The following is a 25,972-nucleotide window of genomic DNA, read 5'->3' on the forward strand; positions in this document are numbered from 1 at the left end:
GAGGAGCCCAAGATGGGTGGTAGAGGACCTGGTCTATGGGGGGAGAACTGGCCTTGTGGTAGCAAGAATGAATTGTCCCCTTTGCTAAGCAGGGTCCACCCTGGTTTGCATCTGAATGGCAAACTATATGTGTGAGCACTGTAAGGCATTCCCCTTAGGGGATGCGGCCATAGCTCAGTGGAAGAGCACCTGCTTGCTTGCATGCAGAAGGTTCCAAGTTCCCTCCCTGGCAGCATCTTCAAGATAGGGCTGAGAGAGACCCCTGCCTGCAACCTTGGAGAAGCCGCTGCCAGTCTGTGTAGACCAACTTCGGCCCAACTTCGGCCCTCCTGCAGATGTTGGCCTACAGTTCCTGGCTATTGGCCACTGTGGCTGGGAATTATGGGAATTGTAGTCCAAAAACAGCTGGGGGTGCCTAAGTTGAGCAGGCCTTGTGTAGACAATATTGAGCTAGATGGACCAATGGTCTCACTCGGTATATGATAGCTTCCTAGGTCCCTAACTCTTGAGGGACCTACTACAGATGCAGTCACATCTAAGAAACCCAATGTGGCTGCACAAAAAGCTCAATGATCACCTGGAAATAACAAAGAACACATCTTAAGAAATGGAAGGAAGAACACCTGGTGTCCAGGTGAAGTATCCTGGACCAGACTGAGATCAAATACAGATGAATATCTTGCAGGGACAATGTCAAAGAAGTTAAAGCTCAGAATGAGTTGAAGCTGATGACAAATGCCAAGAACCACAAGGGCTATCCCAGGTATACTCAGAGCAAGAAGAAGGAAGAGACTAGCCCATGGCTCAAGAACCACAAGGGCTATCCCAGGTATACTCAGAGCAAGAAGAAGGAAGAGACTAGCCCATGGCTCATCAGAGAAGATGTAACGGGTGGCAAAGTGAAGGGTAAAGCTGAAGTTGTGCCGTTGAGTCGGTGTCAACTCCATGTGGTGTCTTTGGTAGAATACAGGAGGGGTTTACCATTGCCGCCTCCTGCACAGTATGAGATGATGCCTTTCAGCATCTCACTGGGGCCTGATATAGGTGTTCATACCAGTGGGGATTCGAACCGGCAACCTCTGGCTTGCTAGTCAAGTCATTTCCCCGCTGCACCATTAAACTGCTCAACTCCTAGGTTGCCTCTGCCTTCTCTCTTGCTCAGACCACACAATTCCAGAGCACAGATGTCAGGCCCCGACACTGATGTGAGGTACAAAACTGTCCAAAATGGAATTTTCCCATAGAAAAAAAAATGCCTATTGCTATAAATGCAAAGTTTCTCAAAATTAACTAGTAGCAGAATTATTGCAATACCAAAATGGAAGTTTCAATTTTAATAAAAGGAAACTATGACAAGGAAGCATAGACAATCATACCAGTTCTTTGAGCATATGAAAATTAGTATGTTAACTGTTTCCATTACTTTCATTTCCCTCCCTGAAAATTTAAACAATCTAAGCGAGTGTATGCTACTGTGTTACAAGGCCTTAAATGCTTATTGACAAGTATTCTAATAAAATACTTTCCAGGTCAAGGTTTGAAATTGTATGAGAATAACACTAAGTGCATTTTATTTATTTCCCCCCTATATCAAATATTTCCATTCCACTACTTTTGGCTCTTAGGGGCAAAAAAAAAAAACCTTTTCAATACACTTCCGTACAATTAACATCGGGTACAGACCACTTTGCCAGGCTATCTGCCCTCCATACACCTCTTAGCAAACAGATATTGACTCTGCAGCGATGGTCTTGTATTTATTGAACAAACTAAAAACAAAAAATGTAAGTCCAAATGCGCTTTTATCAGATCATATCAGATTAAGGGCATCAGAAAATTTTCCAGAAAACAAGCATCATTAGATCTGCCATAAGAATCTTCTTCAACAGATTTCTCCTGCAGAAATCTCAGCCATACATACATTAAAGCACTGTCAGTATGCCAGATACACAGACATACCAACAAGGAGAGACCACATTTCAAGATGCTCGTTGGGGTCCATCTCTTTATTCACCCCTCTTTGTGAAATACCATTGCAGTTTGATTTGAGCTAGGCAGGGAACATTTTAATAGAGATCTCTTGCAAGTTTAAGTATCATGTAAGTGTGTTCATTGGAAAGCTGTGTTCATTGGAAACAACACTGTTTTGTACGTGTTATGCTAAATGTTTTTTTAAAAAATAAATGTCATGATGGTTCTATTTTTCTAAAAATGATAACTGGCTTTATTTTAAGTATGTTTGGTTTTATGTGGAATTGTCCCTGAAGAAGACTGTTTTGGCTGAAACACTTTGGCCTTCAATAAAACACACGCCCCAGCATCTTAAGATATGGTCTCTCCATATCTTAGCATTTTGGTGGCTCCTTCTTGGGTATTTTGTTTGTGTTCACATACATAAACATGCAAAAAATAAACCAAAAACAAACATCAAACTCCAAACCAGAAGTAAACTATAACTGCACATTAATTCAATTCCTTTATTACGAGCACAGACCAGCACAATATACAAACAGAAAAAAACAAAAAACAGAATACAAAAACAAACAAAAAAAACCCAACATAACCTACAGGTTATACAATAGTTAACACATTGTATCTAGTTGCATGAGTCATAACAATTAATTTGTATGTTCCTACAAAAAAGTCAAAGGGAGGCTGGTCAATTTCCCTTTCAAATCCAGAAACATTCCTGATTATTCAAGTTCAAATAGTCTATCATGCTATTTTCACATGCATCTCACAATACTTTAAGATCTCCACTTATATCCCCAAGAATTTATGGCTTCTTGGTCATTCTGTTGTGTTTACTGGACATATCCAAGTAGGTGAACATACACATAATCTTTGTGGTGCTCTCTTTGTACAGCCAGAGTGTGTTATCTAAGGAACCTGGCCCCCTTTGGGGTTATTCTGGGGGACCAACCATTCCAAATCAGTTATGTTTTCCAAGTGAAGCATTTCTAAGATGCCACACTAGATCCCAGATCTAGCAGGAACAGATCAACAAACAGTGTGTATGTCTGTTATTCTAGCGCAAGCAAACCCCATTTGTGCTCTGGTCCTCCCACCAAGGAATTGCACAGGATATGAAACTCATATCCCTCAAGAAACAAGCTGGGTGTGGGGTCCTTTTGCTCCAGATTGACTACAAACATTTCCCCAATCAGGTTTATGTGCAAAACCTGGAATTTTTTTAAAAAAATAATAATTCCATTAAACGGGACCGGGTTTTCCGTTAAACCGAGTTTAAACGGTCCCGGGTTTAAATGGGACCAGGTTTTCCATTTTTTCCCATTAAAACCGGGTTTTCCATTAAACCTGGAATTTATGAGCGAAACCTTTCCCCAACCAGGTTTATGGATAAAACATCAGAACTGGAATATGAGTAACTGTCCTGTGTAGATGCATCCTTAGCATATCAACACGCCCAAGGGTTTTCTTTACATCACTCAATTGTACATCACTCAATGACTGCAGCATCAAGCAGCAACAGGATTGTATAAATGGGTTGTTGCAGCTCAAATATCGGAGGTAGATCTTTCAGGTCAACATCCCATCACCTCAAAGGCCAAGCTTTTCAGCAGAAGCAGAACACACACTCAACAGTAACCAAGAGGTAAGAAATCAAGCAATGCACACATACTTATGTAATCAGCTCAACATGACCTGCAGTGGAACAATGTCACTGGAAATGCACAATATTTGCGGCGATACGGATCTAATCTGGAGCTATTCTCTACTCTGTGATTTGTGCATGGATGAAAGCCTAGTTTTGAACTGAATATACATTCCGGCCAATGCAGCTTCAGTATTTGCCCTTTCTGCATGTCACACCAAACCAGATCACTCACCTAATCCGTGCGGGCAGTGCTCCAAGTATCGAGATGTGTCTCCAGTGCCACTCTGCACCTGGAGATAGACCTGAACAAGCTGGAGGCTAGGGTGTGGATGGCCATTCTCTGTTATTGGCTCAGACTAGTCTTTTGCCCAATTGGTCTTGCCCCCCTAACCCTACACGATGATCACCAATCTAGCTGGATTCAGGCAACTGAGACAAAAATAGCTACTCTGGGCCTTTCCCCCTTGACCTTGCTCAGCATGGGCTACGATCAAGCAAAATCAACCATCAGCGCATCAACCAACCAGCAGCACATTCTAAACACTGAGCGCCAAACCGATCTCAGCAGTGTCCCAACATTTCATATCAGTGACAGGCTTCGATATTCTGCTTCTCCAGCAGCAGACCTCACCCAACTGGAGGTTCCAAAGCACAGGAGGGCGTTCACTTTGGCTCGCAGCCATGGCCTCCCTTCAGCAGTGCTAGAAGGCCGTTATAGAAGGACCCCATTTGCAGAGCGACTATGAACTGAGCATGTTCTCCTCTACTGCTCGTTCTATAGAGACATATGTATGTAATCACCTTTTATCTACTCTCATTTTTAACATGTAATCACCCTTATACTTTATGTTGGTCTAGGACCGTAATAAAGATTGATTGATTGATCACTCAGTGGTTGGATAATTCACAGGCTATTGGCTAGGTCGAAATGCATCATCATTATTATTATTTATAATAAGAGAAGTGGCTCGGCTGATATCGCAGAGCTGCATCTAAATCCTAGCTATGTTAACCCTGGGACCAAGAGATGATATCATTGCTGGCTCCGAGGAGAAGAGAATGCACTTGTTGCTATCTGAAGAATCAAGAAAACTCATTGGATATATTGCATTACTGTGACAGTCCAGGAGTGAAATAGCCGTGGCTTCCACTGCTATAATATAGTAGGTTTTTTTCCTGTCTGCCAAAATGACTGAAAGTTCCTGCCACATTGAAGGGATGCACAAGCCCTCATTTTACCAACCCTGATGTGAACAATGATAATAAATAGCTCGTGGCATACAGCATACAGTACTACATCTTCTGATGGTAAGGGGGCTTCAAAGTCCCCTTAAGTTTATTTCAGTGCTGCAGGATTCTACGTACCTGTTTAAGGTGGGAGCTCAGCTCAGACACATTTTTTCCTGCCATTTGCTCTTAAGCACACATGCTCTTGCCTTCTGCACACATAATCTGGATTGCACATTTTTAACACTATCACAAATTAATAACCGATGTCTTTACAGCTCTTCTCCCCCCGCTGCCACCCCCAAGCATCCATTACATTGCAAATACTCACAAATGCTTTACAGAGAAGATTCACATTTATTTATTTTTAACTAAAAGCTGGAGGTACAAATCTGGGATTTAATTCAGGAAGAAAAAAATCACACTAATAGGCAGGTCTGACAACCCTCGGGTTGGAAGGGAAGAGAGGGAAAGGGTTCCTAAATTTCGACCAGCTAATTTGTCACACGAATCACTCTCTGCCAGCATCTTTTGCAGGTAGGGGAGAAAGACGATTCGGGTGTCTCACACACCAGAGATGCAATCATGACATCATCACTCCAACGCTGTAATTGGAACAACTCCCATTTCTGGGTCTTCTCTCGCAACCTCTAAGGCTCACTTCCAGAAACATGTCAAACGCCACCAAGGGATCGCCCGAGGTGCAAACACAAGCATTTTTAAGGTGCATTTCTCCATCTGCGCACCACCGAGGGGAACAGCATCAACAGAGTCACATCTCTTCTAGCGCTGACATCATGGGGGGGGAGGGGGTTAGCTCACTAGGAAACGCTGCTCCTACAAAGACTGGAGCCAAGAACCATCTCTACCAGTGTGCCAGTTATTCAAGCTCCCATTGACTCTCGCATAACTGAATGACACCGCCAATCACCATGGATGGGCCCAGCCAGCACCAGAAAGGATGCAACCATCACATTTCTACATAGGCTTCTCAGATAGCCCCAGAACCAGCTCGGTCTACAAGTCCATCCTTTCCAGAAGTCAAAGCAAAGTATCTCATCTACCAGATTTTTTGGCTGCCTGGTTGAAAGCCAAGACATGGGGAAGGGGGACAAAACTTGGAGCAGCAGATCATAAAAGCATAGAGAGGAAACATCACAACAACAGTGAATCGCAGGTTCCTTCAAGTAGGGACGGGAAGAAGAGGAGATGGCCAGATTCTGTAGGGACATCCTGCACAGACCTTTGCTAGGGAAAGGGGCAGGAAGCAGCTGGAACCAAAAGTTTGCACAAGACTCACTGGCCCCGATTCAGGGCGCGCTTCCCGGGGAGCAAGCGAGTCCCATGCAACCCTGGCAGAGGGAGAGGGGGTTAATCCCAGGAGGGAAAAGGCTGCGATCCGAGGCGTGCTCACTTGGGAGTAAGCCCAAAGGATGCCACGGGGCTTACTCCCGAGTAAACAGCCGCCGAAGACTTGGCCAAGCTGCCATCCGCTCCCTGCTTCCCGCCGGGGAGGAGGAAGCGCCTTCGCGGCTGGCGGAGAAGTGCGTCTCGCAAGGAAAGAGAATGGGGGGCGGGGGGGGCAACACATGCTCATCAGCTGGCAGAGGGTAGACCCTCGCCCTTTCCCCCCCATCCTCAGGGCAGCCGACGGGGAGAGAAGCCCCCCTCCCTCCAAATGGCAGCGCCCCAGAGGAACTCCCCCCTGCCCTCCCGCGGCCCCGATCCCGCCTCTGGAGCGCGCAGGCTCCCGATCCCGCGCTACCCCCCTCCCCTCTCCTCCCGCGGCCCCGATCCGGCCCCCGGGGCGCGCAGGCCGCCTCCCTTACCTTGCAGGTTGGGCTGGCTGTTCTCCATGGCGCCGGATGCGGCCATCTCCGTGGCGTTGGGGCTGCCGCCGCCGCCGCCGCCGGAGCAGGCGCTGAGCTCGGCCAGTCTGCGGCTGGTGGCTGTCAGCTCGGCTCGCAGCGTGCTCACCTCCTGGCCGGCCGCCTGGAGGGCTCCGTCGATGCGCAGGGCCAGCTGCTGGTTGCCCTCCATCATGCTCAGGATCTTGGCCTGCGGAAAGGACGAGGCGGGAGGGGGAGGAGGAGGAGGAGGAGGCTCAGCCGCCGCAGCCGCCGCCGCATCATGCACCAGCGACGCGGGGAGGGCGGGCGGGGGGCGCTCCGCTGCCGCCGTCTACCTGTTGGACCCCCTCCCTGCAAGGCAGCGCGGCCAGCGGCAGCCGCTCGGCGAAGGAGAGGCGCCCTGGGAAACGGGGGCTGGGCTCTTTAAATGGAGCCTACCATCTGCCCGCCGAGCGCGGGGAGGGGGGACGAGCCGAAGGGGTCTGGCAGCCTGCCCGGCGGCCCAGCTCGGCGCAGCCGCTCCGCTCCCCCGTGCGCGAGAGGCCGATGCAACAGGCCGGGGAGGGAGGGGGCGTCTCCCCGGCGCGTGCGAAGAAGAGCCGCCGCCTCCTCCTCCTGGCTGGGCGGAGGGGGGGGGGAGAGATGGAGATGCTGCCGTCGGGCAGCGACCGTGGTGGGAGTTGAGTCCAGGAGCGCCGTGCTTGGGGTTTCACGCTGCCTGCCCGTGCAGGCTGCTTCCTTGGCAGCCAGACGAGGATTCTTCAGCGTCCCTGCCGTTCTGTCTCTTGGGTTTATCCTGCCTTTCCCCCACGGAGCTCCGAGTGGCACGCAGCCGCTCTCCCTCTGCACGCAGCCTCTGATATATCTACACAACAACCCTGTGAGGTCGGTTAGGCTGAGGCTGAGGAACTCACTGCCACTGTGAAGGGCTGCAGATGGCATACAGCCCCCCTCCCCCTGCACGCTGCCTCTGATAGATCTACAAAACAACCCTGTGAGGTAGGTTAGGCTGAGGGAGTGGAACTCACTGCCACTGTGGGAGAACATATGCCTTTGCATGCAGGAGGTCCCAGGTTCAATCCCTGGCAGCAGCTCCAGGCAGGACAGGGTAGGGCTCGCCTCCTGCCTGAAACTTTGGAGAGCTGCTGCCAGTCAGTGTAGACCAGGGCTGAACAACCTTGGCCCTCCCAGCTGTTTTTGGACTACGACTCCCGTCATCCCCAGGCACAGTGTCCAAAAGTCAGGCATGATGGGGGTTGTAGTCCAACATCTTCAGAGGGGTTGGAGTTGTGTAGGCCGTGCTGAACTTGAGGGACCAAGGATCTGATTCGGCTGCAGGCAGTTAGCTATGCTCTTTCTTAACTCGGGGAGGAGACTAGGGGTGTGCCAGCCGGCTCAGCTCGACGAGTTCGGGATCGAACCGGACTCGGTTTGAATCAAGCCGGCTTAGAAGTCTACTGGTCAAGGGGAATCCAGTGAGGATTCCCCTTTACCAGTAAAGTGGGGGCAGGGGGGCTTCCCTAAAGATAGAGCAGGCAGACGGGGAGTAAGAAAGTACAAGTGCCAGCCGCGGCGGGTGGGGGGGAACCCTCAAAGGATTCTCCAGGTAGAGTTCTGAACCATTTCAAATCGGCTCGGTTCAAACTCGAACTGGACTGTGCCGAATCTGGTTTGGAATCGAGCCGAACTGGCAAAACCAGTTTTGTGCACCTCCCAAGACGAGATTGTAGCTCAGTGGCAGAGCATCTGCTTAGCATGCAGAAGGTTCTGGGTTCAGTCTCTGGCGACATCTCCAGGTAGGGTTGAGAAAAATTGCTGCCTGGAGCTCTGGAGAGCCAGTCAGAGTAGCTAGATGGATTCGGCATAAGGCAGCTTCCTAGTTGTTTAATTATTTATTACTTTTCCCCCCATCCCACAGGAACTAAACAAAACCCACAACTCGATCATTTAAAAACAATCAATACAAAACCAAATAAACAGTTTAAAACCATTAAACAATTACAAACATTTAAAAACCATTCCAAAACCCCGAAAAGCCAGACCAAACAAATAGGTTTTAAGGGCTCTCTTAAAGGCCAGCAGTGAACCCAAGCTACTGATGTCTGCCGGGAGCGTATTCCACAGCCAGGAGCAGCTACAGAGAAGGCCCAGTTCCGAGTCAACACCAGACGTACCAGTGGTAACTTGAGACGGATCTCCTCAAATGACCTTAACATGAGGTGGAGATCATACACAAGAAGGCACTCTCTAAGGTAACCTGGGCCTAGGCTGTTCAGGATTTTAAAAGTAATAACCCATACTTTGTATTTTGCCCAGAAACATATCCGCAGCCAGCACAGCTGTTTAAGTACAGGTATAATATGGTTCCTCAGGGATACCCTAGAGACCAATCTGGCTGCCGCATTTTGAACTAACTGAAGTTTTCAACTACGTACAAAGGCAGCCCCACATAGAGTGCATTGCAGAAGTCAAGCCTGGAGGTTAACAGGCTGCTGCACTACTGTTTTGAGGTCATTCTTGTCAAGGTATGTACACAGCTGTTGAATCAGCCAAAGCTGATGGACTGACCATAGCCTTCACCTGAGATACAGGGTGAGGCCTGGGTCCAAGAGTACTCCCAAGCTGCGTACCTGTTCCTTCTGGGGGAGTGTAACCCCATCCAGGACAGGAAGCTCTAACCCATCCCTCAAATTCTGATCCCCCAACAATGAGCACCTCCGTCTTGCTTGGATTCAGCTTCAATTTGCTATCCCTCATCCAGCCCTTTACTGCCTGTAGGCAGGCATTTAGGGAGTGAATGCCATTTCCTGATTATAAGGAGAAATAGATTTGGGTATCATCAGCATGCTGATAACCCCCTGCACCAAATCACCTGATGACCTTACACGGAGATATTAAAAAGCATTGGTGACAGAATGGAGCTTTGAGAGACTCCATAAAACAGCTCCCATTTTGAAGAGCAGCCGTCACCAAGCTCCACCATCTGGGATCTACCCGAGAGATTGGAGCAGAACCACTATGAAGCAGTGCCCCCTATCCCCAGCTCCCCCAGGCAATCCAGAAGGATGCCATGGTGGATGGTATTGAATGCTGCCAAGAGATCCAAAAGAACCAGCAGAGTCACATTCCCTCTGTCGATTCCACGGTACAGGTCATCCATCAGGCCGACCAAGGCTGTCTCCACCCCATAGCCCACCTGGAAGCCAGTTTAGAATGGGTCTAGATAATCGGTTTCCTCCAAAATCCCCTGGAGCTGGTTGGCCACCACCCTCTCAATCACCTTGCCCAACCATGGGAGATTGGAGACTGGCCTCCTGTAACTATCCATCATTAAGGGATCCAGGGAAGGCTTCTTAAGAAATGATCTAACTATTGCCTCCTTCAAACAAGGAGGCACCCTGCCCTCCCTCTGCGATGCATTTATGATATTAACTAGGCCATCTCCAACAATCTCCCTGCTAGATAGAAGCAGCCAAGTCAGGCAAGGATCCAGAGAGCAAGTGTTAGGCCCCACAGCTTGTCCACATCCTCAGGCATCACAGATTGAAACTGATCCAATCTAACACTGCAAGAAGGATTGCTGGACAGACACCCCCTTCATAGACTTTGCAGAAATCGTGGAGTCCAAGTCGACCTGAATACAAGAGATTTTATCTGCAAAGAACCCATTAAAAGCATCACAACAGAACAAATTCTCCTATGTAACTGCTCCAAGATCACCCAGGGGTCGGCAGAAGATACACAGTTTGGGAGCCAACTGGCCAGTTTCTGGCAACTCCCCTTTCACCTGCTGGTTGCTACAATTCTAGGAACATGGGAAGCTGCCTTGTGCAGAGTCAGACCATTGGTACATCTAGCTCAGTTTTGTCTACGCTACACTACACCAGGCAAACTTGGCTCTCCAGCTGTTGTTGAACTACAACTCCCATCATCCCCAGCCTCTATCTATCTATCTATCTATCTCTATATATAATTTTCTAAGGCATACCCATGGCTAATCCTGTGTGTGGCAGCTCTCGCGGGAGTTTGCGAACAGAAGCTCCGTAGTGATTGGGCAGTGGAGATTCCATATGCAGATAGGGAGGAGGAGCCTGTGAGAGCAGAAGCACCATGGTGATTGGGCAGTGGGGATTCCATATGCAGATAGGGAGGAGGAACCTGTGATGGTTAAGGTCAGTTGGAATGCAACTGTTACTGGTTGGAATGTGTTCTTGATTGTAGAGGAGAGGGATCTATATATACTAGCTGATCTGGTGCAGAGCATCTGCACCCCTAGTTTATTATTAAAATTTGTTGAATTTTAGTTCAACAGCAGCTGGCTTGCAAAACCCCTGGCTGGCATCTTCTCTCCCAAGAGTTCATTCAGGAGTCTTTCTAGGGATTGAACCTGGAGCTTTCAATATGCAAAGCAGATGTTCTACCGCTGAGCTAAACCCCCCCCCCCATGCAACCCTGGAGATCTTAATCAATCCGAGCTGGCAGGTTTGATTGGTCTTCAATGGACTGCTGACCTGACCCTAGTCTAGGGCAGGCCTACACCATGAAAACTGGAGTAGAATTGATTTGGTGCCAGTTTGCACCCAAAGAATCCTGGGGATTGTGATTTGGCAAGCATGCTGAAAATCTTCTTTCTGTGATCCCAGCAAAGAATACTGCTGCAAGGGGGAATTGGCCCTGATCCAACTGCACCTTTTAGATGCAGGCTCAGAATCACTTACACAGAAGCATTTCGTTGTGCCCCCCTGATAATTCCACTGGGGCGGTGGGGGGGGGGATCCCACCCTTTCAGGAGTCCTGTGGAGACCACAGCCAGAGTTTTCACTCCTGTGGATGTTCCTCTCAAGAGCTGGAGATCTCTGGAGACCTCGCACACAACTACAAACTCTTGTTTATCAGCTCTGAAACCCCGAGACCACCACCGAATTGGGGCTGAGACCTGAACAGCACAGAACAGAGTGGAACCAGTACTACTCAGGATGCTTCTGCTAATGCAGCCCAAGATTGCATTCGCCTTTTTAGAAGCCTCATCACACTGCTGGCTTATGTTCAACTTGATGGAGGCTAGGAGGAAGCCCCAGATTCGCATGCAGAAGGTCCCCGGTTCAATCCCCAGAAGCATCTACAGCTAGAGCTGGGAAAGACTCCTGCCTGAAATCCTAAAAAGCTGCTGCCAGTCAGTGCAGAGTCCAGGCCAATGGACCAATGGTCCATCTATTTATATGGCAGTTTCTTATGTTTTGCCATGAAAAGGCACCTCCCAACCCGACCTTCATTATACTTAGATTTCAACAGACCTATCGTGTCCCAAGTATTATTTTTCCTATTTTATGCCCTTTCTAGGCCCAGTTGTACAATCCAATGATAAACATTGGCACAATATATGGAATGCTAACTGGCCAAAGAGGCACCTTTTTAAGGTGGTGATTCCCTTATATTTAGCAGGGGGGAGCAACTGGCCCTATCCATCCCCAGCACAGCATCCCTCCAGTGGCTATTGCTGGTGTCTGTCTAATGTTGCTTTTTCGTGCCCTTTGGGACAGGGAGACATCTTATTTTATTTTATTTGTTTATTATTCCTCAATGTAAACTGCTTCGGAAACGTTTGTTGAAAAGCGGTATATAAATATTGGTTGTTGTTGATGATGTATTGATTTGTATAATATATTTTCATTGCCAGTCTTGGACTTTCTGACACACAGCTTGGAATCCCATGTTTCAGGATTCAAGTATAAACTGCTGTGATTGCAGAACTCCTCAGCCTTCTTAGGAACATAGGCAGCTGCCATATACTGAGTCAGACCATTGGTCTCTCTAGCTCAGTATTATCTTCACAGACTGGCAGCGGCTTCTCCAAGGTTGCAGGCAGGAGTCTCTCTCAGCCCTGTCTTGGAGATGCTGCCAGGGAGGGGACTTGGAACCTTCTGCAAATGCTCTTCTCAGAGCAGCTCCATCCCCTAAGGGGAATATCTTACAGGGCTCACACTTCTAGTCCCCCTTTCATATGCAACCAGGGCAGACCCTGCTTAGCTAAGGGGACAAGTCATGCTTGCTACCACAAGACCAGCTCTCCTCACTTTCATAGGAACATAGGAAGCTGCCATATACTGAGTCAGACCCTTGGTCCATCTAGCTCAGTATTGTCTACCCAGACTGACAGCAGCTTTTTCCAAACTTACAGGCAGGAATGTCACAGCCCTATCTTGGAGATGCTGCCAGGGAGGGAACTTGGAACCTTCTGCTCTTCCCAAAGCAGCTTCATCCCCTAGAGGGAAAATCTTACAGTGCTCACACACTTCTAGTCTCCCTTCCATATGCAACCAGGGAGGACCCTGCTTAGCTAAGGGGACAAGTCATGCTTGCTACCACAAGACCAGCTCTTCTCTCCAAAAATGTTACTCTGCATAGGAAGCTGCCATATACTGAGTCAGACCATTGGTCCATCTAGCTCAGTATTGTCCTCACAGACTGGCAGCGGCTTCTCCAGGGTTGCAGGCAGGAATCTCTCTCTCAGGAATCTTGGAGATGCTGCCAGGGAGGGAACTTGGAACCTTCTGCTCTTCTCAGAGTGGCTCCATCCCCTGAGGGGAATATCTTCCAGTGCTCACCCTTCTAGTCTCCCTTTCATATGCAACCAGGGCAGACCCTGCTTAGCTAAGGGGACAAATCATGCTTGCTACCATAAGACCAGCTCTCCTCTCTTCTCCTTCTTCTGAGTTACACCCCTCACCTGGATGGGAGTGTAAGCCTCAGCCGCCTGGTTTTTCCCCAAGACAAGTAAGCAAATGCGAATTGTCATTGGCTTGTATTGTGTAGGTTTTCTCATCTGCATACTGCCTACCACAGCCTGGAGCTTCTCAAAAGGGATTAATGAGAATTAGTTGCCCAAATCCTTTTTAAACCCCTTCAAGACACTGTGAGGAGTGAAGCCTATGGACACAGTTCCTTTTCTTCAAGACTGGGCAGCCCAGGTGTTCCTTTAAAGACAGCAGCCATGTTGAAATGTGTTCCTCCTTTTTTTGTTGTTCCTCCTCTTGTACAGAGTTGTACCCAGAAAAAACAATTTACTGCAAAAAGATCGATCCCTTCGAGTGGCCCGGCAGAACAGGTGCATTTATTTTACCAGGGGCTTTTACGCACATCAGGTTTTACCGTGAGTTTAAGGGGAGGCTTTACTGCGAATTCGAAGTTGTCCCAAAAACCCGACACAAATCATGGATTTTTTTTATTTTTACCCCAGATAGAAATTGGGTTCCACTCTAATGCACAGTGAAAAACCCGAATTGTGTGTAAACTGCTCCCTGATAACTCGCAGGGACTTCGGGGTAAATCTAGCCGTTATGTGAACACACTCCCTCCATACCCAGAGGAGATGCGAGTTAAAAGGCTTCAAAAGTGTGAAAAGCTTCCATGTTAAATTGAACAAGGGAAAGAAGGAAGGGAGAAAGGTCCGGCAGTGTGGATGGCGGAGAGAGAGAAAGGTTCCTACCTATGTTCCCTCTAATGGGGATTCCCAGATGTTGTTGACTACAACTCCCAGAATCTCCAAACAAGCCATTGCTGCTGGGGATTCTGGGAGCTGGAGTCAACAACATCTGGGAATCCCTGTTAGAGGGAACACTGGTTTCTACTAAATGTTGACTGAAGTGATATTTGAGGCAAATTTGAAGGAAACATCAGTAGCATTCCGAGGGACGGCAAATTACTTTAAAAAAATAAGAGCCATTTAATAAGAGATTTCCTGTGGGGAGAGGAGTCATGGCATCGCCAAACTGTAGCTGAACAAGACGTGTTGGTAAGACCTAATCTGCCCACTTTCCTTTCAGTGTAATCTTAATTGACAATTATAATCTTCACAAGTTAGCCCACTTCTGCCACAAGCGGTCACACATCCGCTATCTTGAATGGGGACGGATGACATCATCACAAACTATGCTGTTGAGGTGTCTCTACAACTTTACCACATTTGGGCCAAATCGGCACAAACATTGCAAAGTTGATAGGGACACGGAAACCGACAATACACACACACCACACAGAGCTGAGTGATCTCATAGGTTCCTCCCCTTAAGGAAAATAGGCTGAAAATCTCCCTTAACCAGTTGGATTGGTTGTGTGGCCTTAAAATTTTGGGTGTTTGTTGTTGTTTTTTTAATCAATTACCCAAGCCTTGCCTTGCCTTGCCTGTTTCTCCTCTAATGACACAGACAGCAGCACAGGCTAGGGATATGCAAACTGGTTCAGTTTGACAGTTCGAGGTCAAACTGAAGCACCCCCTGTTCATTCCGACCCTGGACTAGAAACAACCACCCCTACCACCCCCCGGCCATTCAGGGGATTCGTGAGTCCGAGTCCACAGTCATGACCCGGGCCCATGCAGACGTCCATTGTGTATGCGCGGCAGCCTCCAAAATGGCCACCACAAGGGGGAAAGACCCAGAAAGGACAAAAATTATTCTACCCATTCTTCTAAATGTATTGGAGAATATTTTTTTAACAACTTCCCCGCTATTGTCCCAATGGAAGTATCATCACAGTGGATACAACTGTGATGATACGACTGTGGATACGACTGTGGTGATATTCCCATGGGGAAGAATGGAAATATGCCCATTTTTGGATGCAGTGTGTGAGCCCTTGTGACACTTCCAAAATGTCGGCATTCCAAGTTACTTGCTCTGGTTTCCAAAATGCAACCAATGCCTGAGATACCATCATGGGTTGTTGGTTTTTTATATATATATAATCTCCCGATTTTGTACAGAAGCACTGTGCATGCTCAACTTGCATCAGCCTTCAGTGGCTGCACAATGTTCTGTCTGGATTTTAATAGAACTTGCGCACAGCTGCGCAGGAGCACTCTTGTGCAAAACACAAGAATTGTGCAAATGCACAATTTGTGCAAATGCAGCAGCACAACTGGCTGTCTTTTCCAGTGGCCATCCATCACACAACTGTGTGTGTGCAATTCTTGTGTTTGGGGTAAGAGCACTCTTGCACAACTGCACACACATTCCGCTAAAAGATGAGGCATAATGTTGCACAGTATATCAGCCAGTTCCTTACATTCACTCCACTCTTTCTCCCTTCGGCTTTAGCGATGTGTATTGCTAATTGACAGAATACTAACACACGCACAAAAAGTAGTCATGGAGCATGCATGTCTGCATTCACATTCCCTTTGTTTGGAGTTTTACCATGGCACATGTTTTTGTTGTTGTTGTTTTAATTTAATATATTACACACTCCCTCTAAGGAGCCCAGAGTGGTGTACTTAGGTTTCTCCTCACAACATAGTTGTGAAGTTCCTCCTCACCCTAACCCTAACCCTGTGAAGTAGGTTAGGCTGAGAGAGAAGTGATTGGCCCAGCGTCACTCTGCATGCATCATGGCTAAATGGGAATTCGAACTCGAGTCTCCCTGGTCCTAGTCCAGCACTCTAACCACTACACCACACATGTTCACTTGGGTGTGTTGATACCGCCCCCCCCCCCGCATCAACACTGATGCACAGCTGTCTCAAGTTTATTTCTGAGGGGTATTTTATTCATAAGAACATAAGAGCCCTGTTGGATCAGGCCCATCTAGTCCAGCATCCTGTTTCACACATTGGCCCACCAGATGCCTCTGGGGAGCCCACAGGCAAGAGGTATGTGCATGCCCTCTCTCCTGCTGTTGCTCCCCTGCAACTGGTATTGAGAGGCATTTTGCTGATGAGCCCACAGCCACCAGACTAGTGGCCATTAATAGACTGGTCCTCCATGAATTTGTCTAAGTCCCTTTTAAAGCCATCCAAGCTGGTGGCCATCACCACATCCCATTGCAGAGAGTTCCATAGATTAATTATATGTGAAAAAGCACTTCCTCCTGTCGGTCCTAGATTTCCCAGCCTTCAGTTTCATGGGATGACCCCTGGTTCTAGTGTTGTGAGAGCAGGAGAAAAATTGCTCGCTGCCCACCTTCTCCACTCCATGCATAATTTTATACACCTCAATCATGTCTCCCCTTCAGCGTTCCCTCAAACAGGGATTCCCAGATGTTGTTGACTACAACTCCCATAATCCCCAAGCAAAGGCTATTGCAGCTGGGAATGCTGGGAGTTGTAGTCAGCAACATCTGGGAATCCCTGTTAGAGAGAACACTGCTCCCCTTCGTTGCCTCTTTTCCAAGGCAAAGAGCCCCAGATGCTGTAGCCTAGCCTCATAAGGAAGGTGCTCCAGGCCCCTGATCATCTGGGTTGCCCTCTTCTGCACCTTTCCCAGTTCATGCACAGTGCAGGAGTACAAGTACATTAGCCAAGCATCACGCAAAAAGGATCTTCATGCAATTGTATACAGAGCTACATACAGTGTTTTCGGTTGGTTGGTTGGTTTGTGGTTGGTTGGCAGAGCTGCTGCCACTCAGACCAAAATGGCCCAATGGTTTGACTCTGCCTAAGGCAATTTCCTCGGCTGCCTCGTCTCACTCCCCTAAAATGCCCCCTGGATGGTGTTTGAGGCCCAGTGGTGGCCCTCGGTGTCAAGTTTTGAGTCCTGTTTGCTGCTGTGGTCTTCCACACGACCACTACAGTTTCTTCTGCTCCAGTTGGGTTTCCTCCATTCCATTGCCAGGCTATCGATGACGAGGACGGGAGGAACCAAGGCCGCCTGCTTCTCTTTTGCAAACCCCGAGAAGCCGAGCACGTGTGGTATGATTTGTCTAATAAACCCTATTTAGTTCAGAGCACAGCTTATATTGCTTTTTAAAGGTAACAAGGAGTGATGAAGTATCTTAGTGGGAAAATCAATAGGCAGCAGTTTAGCAGCCTCTGGAGTCCTTTAATGAGGCTCTTCTTCGAAGACTTGGCAGGAGTGCCGTGCTCAAACAAGAGACGACGACCAGATGCCCCTGAACCGCATCGTAGAAACCTAGGGAATGGCCGTCTAGTGAGTCAGACCCTTGGCCCATCTAGCTCAGTATTTTTTTATTATTATTATTATCTAGCATCTCTAGCTCTGCCTGGGTCCAGTCTATTATTCCTGCAGTGTATCTGATAATAGGTATAGCCCAGGTGTTTATGGCTTGTATGGTGTTGCCGCCATTGAGTTTGGACTTGAGGATTTTTCTAACTCTCCTGATGTATTCACTTCCCATTTTGCTTTTAACTTCTGTGTGTGCAATGTTATCAGCCTGGAGAATGCCCAAGTATTTGTAATGTTCTTTCTCTTCCAGGTCCTTGAATATTATTATTATTGTTTGTTTGTTTTATTTGATTGTTATACCGCCCTTCCTAAAATGGCTCAGGGCAGTTTACACAGAGAAATAATAAATAAGATGGCTTCCTGTCCCCAAAGGGCTCACAATCTAAAAAGGAACAAAAGATAGACACCAACAACAGTCACTGGAAGTACTGTGCTGAGGGTGGGTAGGGCCAGTTGCTCTCCCCCTGCTAAATAAAGAGAATCACCACATTAAAAGGTGCCTCTTTGCCAAGTTAGCAGGGGATTTACACTGACTCACTATGACTCTCTGTTTCAGGCAGATGTCCTTCCCAGGCCTACCTGGAACTTTTGCCAGGGACTGAACCTAGAACCTTCTGCAGGCAAAACCGACACTCTAGTAGCATAACTACGGTCCTGTTGGTGTAATTTACCCGTGATGGGTTTTGTGATTAATTAGCAGAGCACTAAAGAAGCTACCCACTCTAGATATAGAGTAGAATGCAGAATTTAGTTCTTGCAGCTATTTAGCGCATGGAGATTCTTGTAGAATCAAAATACTAAGAAGATTTATTGATGAAGTATGCCACCTAATGGCACAGCGGGGAAGTAACTTGCCTAGGGAGCAAGAGGTTGCTGGTTCAAACCCCCACTGGTATGATTCCCAGTCTATGGTAAACACCTTTTATCCCTGCTAACTGAGCAAAGGGACCCCATTTTAAGTGGTGATTCTCTGATATTTAGCAGGGGGAGAGCAAGAGGCCAGATCCATCCCCAGCACAGCACCCCTCCAGTGGCGCTTGCTGGTATTCGCCTTCTGTTTCTTTTTAGCTTGTGAGCCCTTTGGGGACAGGGGGACATCTTATTTGCGTATTTATTTTTCTGTGTAAACCACTTTGAGAACTTTCATTGAAGAGCAGTATATAAATACTTCTAGTAGTAGTAGCAGCAGCGATATAGGAAGGTGCTGAAAGGCATCATCTCATACTGTGTGGGAGGAGGCCATGGTCAACCCCTCCTGTATTCTCCCAAAGGCAATCACAGGGCTCTGTGGGCGCCAGGGGTCGACACCGACTCAACGGCACACTTTACCTTTACCTTACACTTTGGATAGGGAAGACCTAATCCTATCCAGTGGTCCCTCTAATTTTTTTTCATCTCTGTGCGGAGTGAGTTTTGTCCTGGGCAGCAATATCAAGGCACTGTGTGCACACCTGCATTCAGAGTGGGGCATTCCTGATTAAACCTGAGTGGGATATAAAATGAACTGAGCGGACATGAGAAAACTTGTGAGCGTGCACACACATGCACACCTTAAAGGGAACAGTGATCCTATCTCTGGGCTACATAATGAATAGGTAGGGAGAGGGAGAGAGAGGGGTTTCCATCTGCTCTCTAAGAGGAAAGGAAGGGATTCTGACTCACTACAAGAAATCCCTGGGGAGTCATATCAGGGGTCATAGAGTAGAGACAGATAGGAACATTTAGGGAGACCCTTACTATCTCTACTCCCAATGCCCCTATGCAGATACGGCACTGAATGGACCAGGTCTCACAATCAGTGAGACCCGGTTTCTGAGGGTGAGCGGGAAGGGAGCCCTGGGTGGCCGGATCGGCCACCCACACGATGGCTGGCTCCGTGACGGAGCCGGTGGGGGCTGGGGGGAGCGAGGGCCACGTGGCCCCCACAAGCCCCAGTATGCCCTGCGCAAGTGCGCAGGGAATATTGGGGAGACCCCTGGAGCTGGGAGGCGGCTTTTCGCCACCTGGCCGGGGGTCTACTCATGAGTAGGCACGCTGCGAAGGCGCGCTGTGGCTACTCACGATCGTAAAAAGCAGGTTTGCTGGAGCGCTCGCTCCGCAAACCTGCTTTTTACCAGGGGTTCTCGAGCGGGTGGTTCTTACAGTCAACAAAAATCAGGCTAGCCTCTGCTAGCCCGATTTTTGTTGATCGTGAGAATCGCCCTAATATGTTTCCAAAAGTTGCTGCTTTCAGAAATAGTTGCCTGGAAACTACTTTGGACACTCATCAGCTCCTGGAATTGTGGTGGGTAGTAGACCAGAGTAGCCATTTGCTTCCATTTCTACATCAAGATGATCACATTTCACTGCTTGGGCTGGCAGCTGACCAAAAACTAACCTGTAGTTCCTGAACTAATAGTGTGAGGGGAGGGGTCATATCAACTTCTTGAAGTTCACCCTTCAAGCCAGAAACACTTGACCTCATTGTAGACCTTCACGTGTCCTGCAAGATAAAATCTACGACTACTTCAAGAAAGAGGGAGAGAACTGGAGGTTCCCACTGAATGCAAGTCCCAGGTGTGTTGTCTGACCTGCCAGATTTCAGTTCGTGAACTGGACTGTCAGCATTCATCTGACATTCTGCATCCAACTTCAAAGGTCAGGTGGCAGAGGGAACCCGACATTAGTGGGTTCAGATTACATGAAATGTACCAGAAGCACACACACAGCAGGATCAAGGCTGTGTGCAAACGCATTCAGCGTGGGGCCTCCCTGATTCAACATCAGCAGGATTTTATCTTAACTGAGTGGAGATTTTTTTAAAAACTTGTTTATGAGCACACACACACACACACACGTGCAGGCCTTAGAGGGAACACTGATCCATACACCTGCAGAGTCACAATCCAATGTTGCTCCTGCAAAAAAATAGAAGGATCTCTCTTTGATCCATGACCCAAAATCAATCCTTATAAAATGGTCCATGGTCACAGAGTCATGGAGCTGGAGAGGAGAGCTGAGCTGGTCTTGTGGTAGCAAGCATGACTTGTCCCCTTAGCTAAGCAGGGTCCACCATGGTTGCATATGAATGGGAGACTTGATGTGTGAGCACTGGAAGAGATTCCCCTCAGGGGATGAAGCCGCTCTGGGAAGAGCAGAAGGTTTCAAGTTCCCTCCCTGGCAGCATCTCCAAGATAGGACTGAGAGAGATTCCTGCCTGCAACCTTGGAGAAGCCGCTGCCAGTCTGTGAAGACAATACTGAGCTAGATAGACCTATGGTCTGACTCCATATATGGCAGCTTCTTATGTTCCTTTTGACAAGTTTATCTGGAAATGTACAAATCTATTCACATCAATAAATAAATCCATTGTGTGTGGAGGTCCTAGCCTGACACTCTGCTTGTCTTAGTCTCAAGATCTTTCTGGGAGAGCCTGCTTCCTGGATTTTAAGCTAAAATTTCTGGAAGTCAAGTAATGTGATATGTGTTGTTCAAAAATGCTGTATTTCTTAGGACAGATGAAACCATGACAAAATTAATGCAGACGAACAGGAACATCAAGGCCCCAAAGAGCCCTAGGAATTGTGGTGTCACAACAGAGGCCCGTATCCGCTAGTTCTTTTCACATAGCTTTTAGCTCAAAAAAATCAAACTAGGAAAGCTGCATTCTCAAAATACACTGTCCGTACCTGAGCATCCATTAGAAGGTGTCTCATGAGTGACATGGCATTTCTCAATGTATCTTTCTCCTTGGGCAAGAAGTTGTCATCTTCGTTGAACATTTTTGCCTTGTTCACGATAAAATCAGAAATCTGATCATTTAACGTATGCAATGATTGCACAGCTGAGGAGAAAGAGGAAACGGTTGCATGAGAAGTGATACGCCCAAATTTTAATTCACATTTTTCAGTTACTGACAGAAAAAATAGCATTTTATATGAACATTTTTGCCTTGTTCACGATAAAATCAGAGATCTGATCATTTAAAGTATGCAATGATTGCACAGCGGAGGAGAAAGAGGAAAAGGTTGTATGAGAAGTGATATGCCCAAATTTTAATTCACATTTTCCAGTTACTGACAGGAAAAAATAGCGTTTCATATGGGCTTGGGAATGAAACAGTATACAGTGTTAAGCTTTAAATTAACTATCTGATTTAGACAGGCAAGATATTGATCACATTCTCATTTACAGCTCTACCAAAGTATAAATACAATGCAAAGAACTGAATTAAGATCAAGAACTGGATTTTTAACCTTTTCTTCATATAAGTAGTACTAGTGGGCCCGGATGCACAGAGCATCTGTGCCCCTTTCTGGCTGGCCAACCAGCTGCTCCCCCCCCCCTTTTAATTTTATTACTTAGTGAAGAATAATTCAGTCCCCATGTGATCCTGCGTGGTGTATACTTCACTAAGTAATAAAATTTAAAAAGTGGTTCTCAAATATTGGCCATTGGTTAATATTATTCCAGGTTGTGAGGAACCGCCATTGATTGGCTTCAGAAAAAATAAAAGTCTCTTTAACTATTTGATACACTCTGATATGCCACAGGACAGGTCAGCTATGTCAAGGGTTAAGGGCCATTTCGAATGTGGTACTTGCGCTGCGTGCAAGTTTTCATTGCCCACTAAAATCTTTCAACATCCTACTGACAATTACGTTAAGCCTTTGGAAGATTTCTCCAACTGTATTCTGCTTATGCCATATATGCCATTATGTGCCCATGTTTAAAGCTATATGTTGGCTGCACTACATGTCCGGTTAAAAAACATATTCTAGACCATTACTACAGAATAAAGAACGGAGTATTAGAGCCACCACTTGCAGAATATTATTTGCTAGCTAATCATCAGACTGATGACTTTAAATTTGTGGTGATCTCCACCTTTAAGAAAGAAAAATTCAGATATTGTAACGTTGATGCAGTAAGATGGCTAAACAGACAAGAATCTTTTTACATACACAAATTAAATTCCCTGTCACCTTATGGTTTAAACACGAATTTAGATTTATCTTGCTTTTTGTAACTGTGGTGCCCTAATTATCTTTTTTTTTTTTTGCTTTAAATTTTTATTGATTTTAACAATATCTTGAACATCTCATTACATCAAATTAAACAAAAATTGACTTCCAGCTCACCAATCAGCACGAATCACTAACTATACAATTAACCGTTGCTATAATAATTCAAAACATATTTCCTATATCTTACCAAACTCGATTTTAATCTACTCAACCTGCTAATATTAAACTGTGGTGCCCTAATTAAGCATGATAATTGCCAGACAATGGCAGATTAGGAGGTTCAACAGCTGTGAATAATTGAGAGACTTATAAAACTGGAGTAAGAGAGTTTGGTCAGTTTATTCAAACTGGCTTGATAAAACTGGGTGTCAAGTTTGGTAACAGCTTGTGAACCATTGCACTTTTGGGTAATTATCTTTGATGGTTACATATGAATTTTATTATGTTCTATATGTTTTCTTTCATGTTGTACTAATGTTTTCCTTTATGTATGTTTAGTGCTTTGTATTTATAAGGACTCTTTCTTACTCCCTTGGAGAAATATAAGAATGTCTGGAAACTACTTACACTCCTTTTGGAGGAATTGAAGAAACACTTTTGGAGGATATGATGAAGAACCCCATACACCAGGGAGGAGTGACTTATATTTAACAGATGGAAAGTTTATCACATTCATGTACTTCTGAGGAAGCTGATTTGTGAAACAAGGACTTATTGTGAAAGCTTGTCAAATTTAGTGATTTATGTATACACAGAATCTTATATTAAGTGATTTATGCAATTGAGTGATTAATGAAGTTACATTTATATGAGTATTGGCATTGGTGTCTTTTGTATGTGTTTATATTTCTTGCATTGGGTGGTCTTTTTTTCTTTGTTACTTTGAGTACCACCACTCTCCCCTTATTCCTCTCAGGCCGCTGACAGAACATCTTCCAACCACTAACAGTTGCATTCCATTGACCGGAACCATCACAGGCTCCTCCTCCTTATCTGCATATGGAATCCCCACTGCCCAATCACCACGGTGCTTCTGCTCTCACAGCCTCCTTCTCCCTATCTGCATATGGAATCCCCACTGCCCAGTCCGGTGCTTCAGCGGGGGCGTGGCTTGCAACGTTCCCCCCCCCCATCCCCCCTGGCCCGTCTACAGGAATTAATAATATAGGAAAACAGTGCAAGCCAACTGGTTTCGACCTCGAGGAAATGTATCCATCAACATGGAAGACCATATTCTGCAGGACCATTTTTTACTGAAATATGCCTTGTTTTCCAATTTGCTCCTGTTATGGATTTAGCAGATATTGTTAAAAGGCTAAAACTATTATTAGGATATGTAACAAATGGGGGAACATCCTCCCTCAAATTTCCTGGTTCACAGAAATTGCTCTTAATAACATGTCTGTTTATTATATATTTATTTTGCCTGTTTAGGAGATTTGAATATGTCAAAGGACAGTTATAAGTTGAATTAAATTTCTGGATATCCTGGGGAGTTCCCCATTTAAAAGATATGCTTTTATCTTCAAACTATCTTCAATCCAGTTTTGGATTGAAAAGTGACTATTTCTGGTGTCTATCTTGTGTTTTTTTTTAGATTGTAAGCCCTTTGGGGACAGGGATCCATCTTATTTATTTATTATTTTCTGTGTAAACTGCCCTGAGCCATTTTTTGAAGGGAAATTGAATTAATAATACAACTAATAATAATAATAATAATAATAATAATAATAATAATAGCAGCCTTCGGTGAAAATGTTTTTGTGGCAAAATCTAATACTGTTTCTGAATCAGAAATCCAATTTAAATTTAAGGATTTAAACCAAAGTGAGCTTCAAGTATATTTTGGGACTATGTATCCTGATCCAGAATTTGAAAATAAATGGGGCTCTTTCTATTGATCCCCCCCCCCGCCTTTTGAGGATTGGTTAGTGCAGGATGCAGCAAGTATATCTGGGCAAAGTGCCTGCAAGGGAATACCTTATAATATGCCTCTGTTTTAATGTTCAGTGTGAGATCTAAAGGAATACCAAATTGCTAGCCAGTCCTCATCCCCAACATGAGACGATTTTAGAAGAAAATAATGCATCTAATAAAATAGTATAATTGCTCAAGAAACCCTGGGGGGGGCGGAATCTGACTATACTCAGATTAATTGTATTATTCTCAGATTTTTCACACTAAGATCAATAGTGCAAAAAAACACCCATCATGCGCAAGAGATTCATCATTCAAATTTACAGTGATTCCATTTTAACATTGAACATAATTATTCAATAAAAGGAAGAGTTGGAAGTTGACAGCTGACAAATTTAAAACTGTTCTTTTGCAAGTACATTAATAAAACAAAATCCTTACAGGTGGCTCCCACATAGCAGTTTTGCTATTGGATTTGGAGTGAGGGGGGAACTTTTGCATGTAGCTGGTCATTCTTTGCATTTTTAGTAATTTGTGAGGCTTCATGTCCGTCTGACAATTGTGTTTTTCAATGTCTTCATGGTTACCAAGCACACACAGCTCAGATAATGCACATTATGAAAAGTATATTAACCAAAACTTCATATGGGTGCCCAAAAGATGGCAATGCTACGTGAAGAACTCCGAATAAAGTACAAAACCTTATTTACATAAAATGTAGTCTAAAGCAGCCATTAGTAAAAGCTTCACAAATAATCTATATATTTAATTCTCTAAGGCATACCCGTGGCTAATCCCATGTGTGGCAGCTCTCGCGAGAGTTCGGAGAGCTGCCAGATAGGCTAGCTATGGGACAGGTGGGAGAGGGGGAAATGGTGGCAATGGAAGAGGCCAGCCGGCTGTGCAGGGGACGGCACCAAGAAAACAGCGGAGGTAACAGGCAAAAGGAAGCGGCGGGGATAGACGGGGGAAGAAGGAGGTGGCAACGGGCAGGTGGGGAAGAAGGAGGCAGAAATGAGTGGGCGGGGGAAGGAGGTGGCAGCAACGGGTGGCGGTAAAACAGCAACAGCGGAGGGGGGCGCAGTGACAGGTAACAAACGAGGTGCAGAGGTTCTGTGCCCGGCCCAGCTAGTTTTTATGAAAAATATAACATCCACTGCAAACTGTGCAGTATCTTGTGATATTGGCGAAATGTACTGAGGGAATCTTTCTACGAAGCTCTGAATAAATGAAGACCAGTCCAAAGAAATGTCGCTGTAGGAAAGCAATCGAATGTATCCCATATATATAGGGATACATATATATCCCATATATATATAGGGATTTTCATATAGTTGTGCTCGTGCTTTTTGTCCAAATGCTGAAGTATGGTGAAGACCCATCCACAGCCTGGTC

General features: G+C 46.1%; 1 protein-coding gene across 2 annotated transcripts in view; it reads right to left on the minus strand.

Moving 5' to 3' along the window:
- Positions 1–25,972, minus strand: part of KAZN (kazrin, periplakin interacting protein) — a 288,079-nt gene that overhangs the window by 247,583 nt on the left and 14,524 nt on the right. The window contains exons 1-2 of one of the 2 annotated variants that reach the window (XM_053281101.1): positions 7,135–7,236; positions 6,676–6,904 (exon numbers count right to left, since the gene is read on the minus strand). In XM_053281101.1, the coding sequence (XP_053137076.1) occupies positions 6,676–6,904; positions 7,135–7,137 (232 nt within the window). In that variant the 5' untranslated portion in view covers positions 7,138–7,236. Of the gene's footprint in view, positions 1–6,675; positions 6,905–7,134; positions 7,237–21,322; positions 21,478–25,972 lie in introns of those variants that run through there. The other variant, XM_053281100.1, reaches the window with a different exon arrangement.

The sequence above is a fragment of the Hemicordylus capensis genome, chromosome 16 (genome assembly GCF_027244095.1).
Source record: "Hemicordylus capensis ecotype Gifberg chromosome 16, rHemCap1.1.pri, whole genome shotgun sequence".
In the NCBI taxonomy this organism is placed as follows: domain Eukaryota; kingdom Metazoa; phylum Chordata; class Lepidosauria; order Squamata; family Cordylidae; genus Hemicordylus; species Hemicordylus capensis.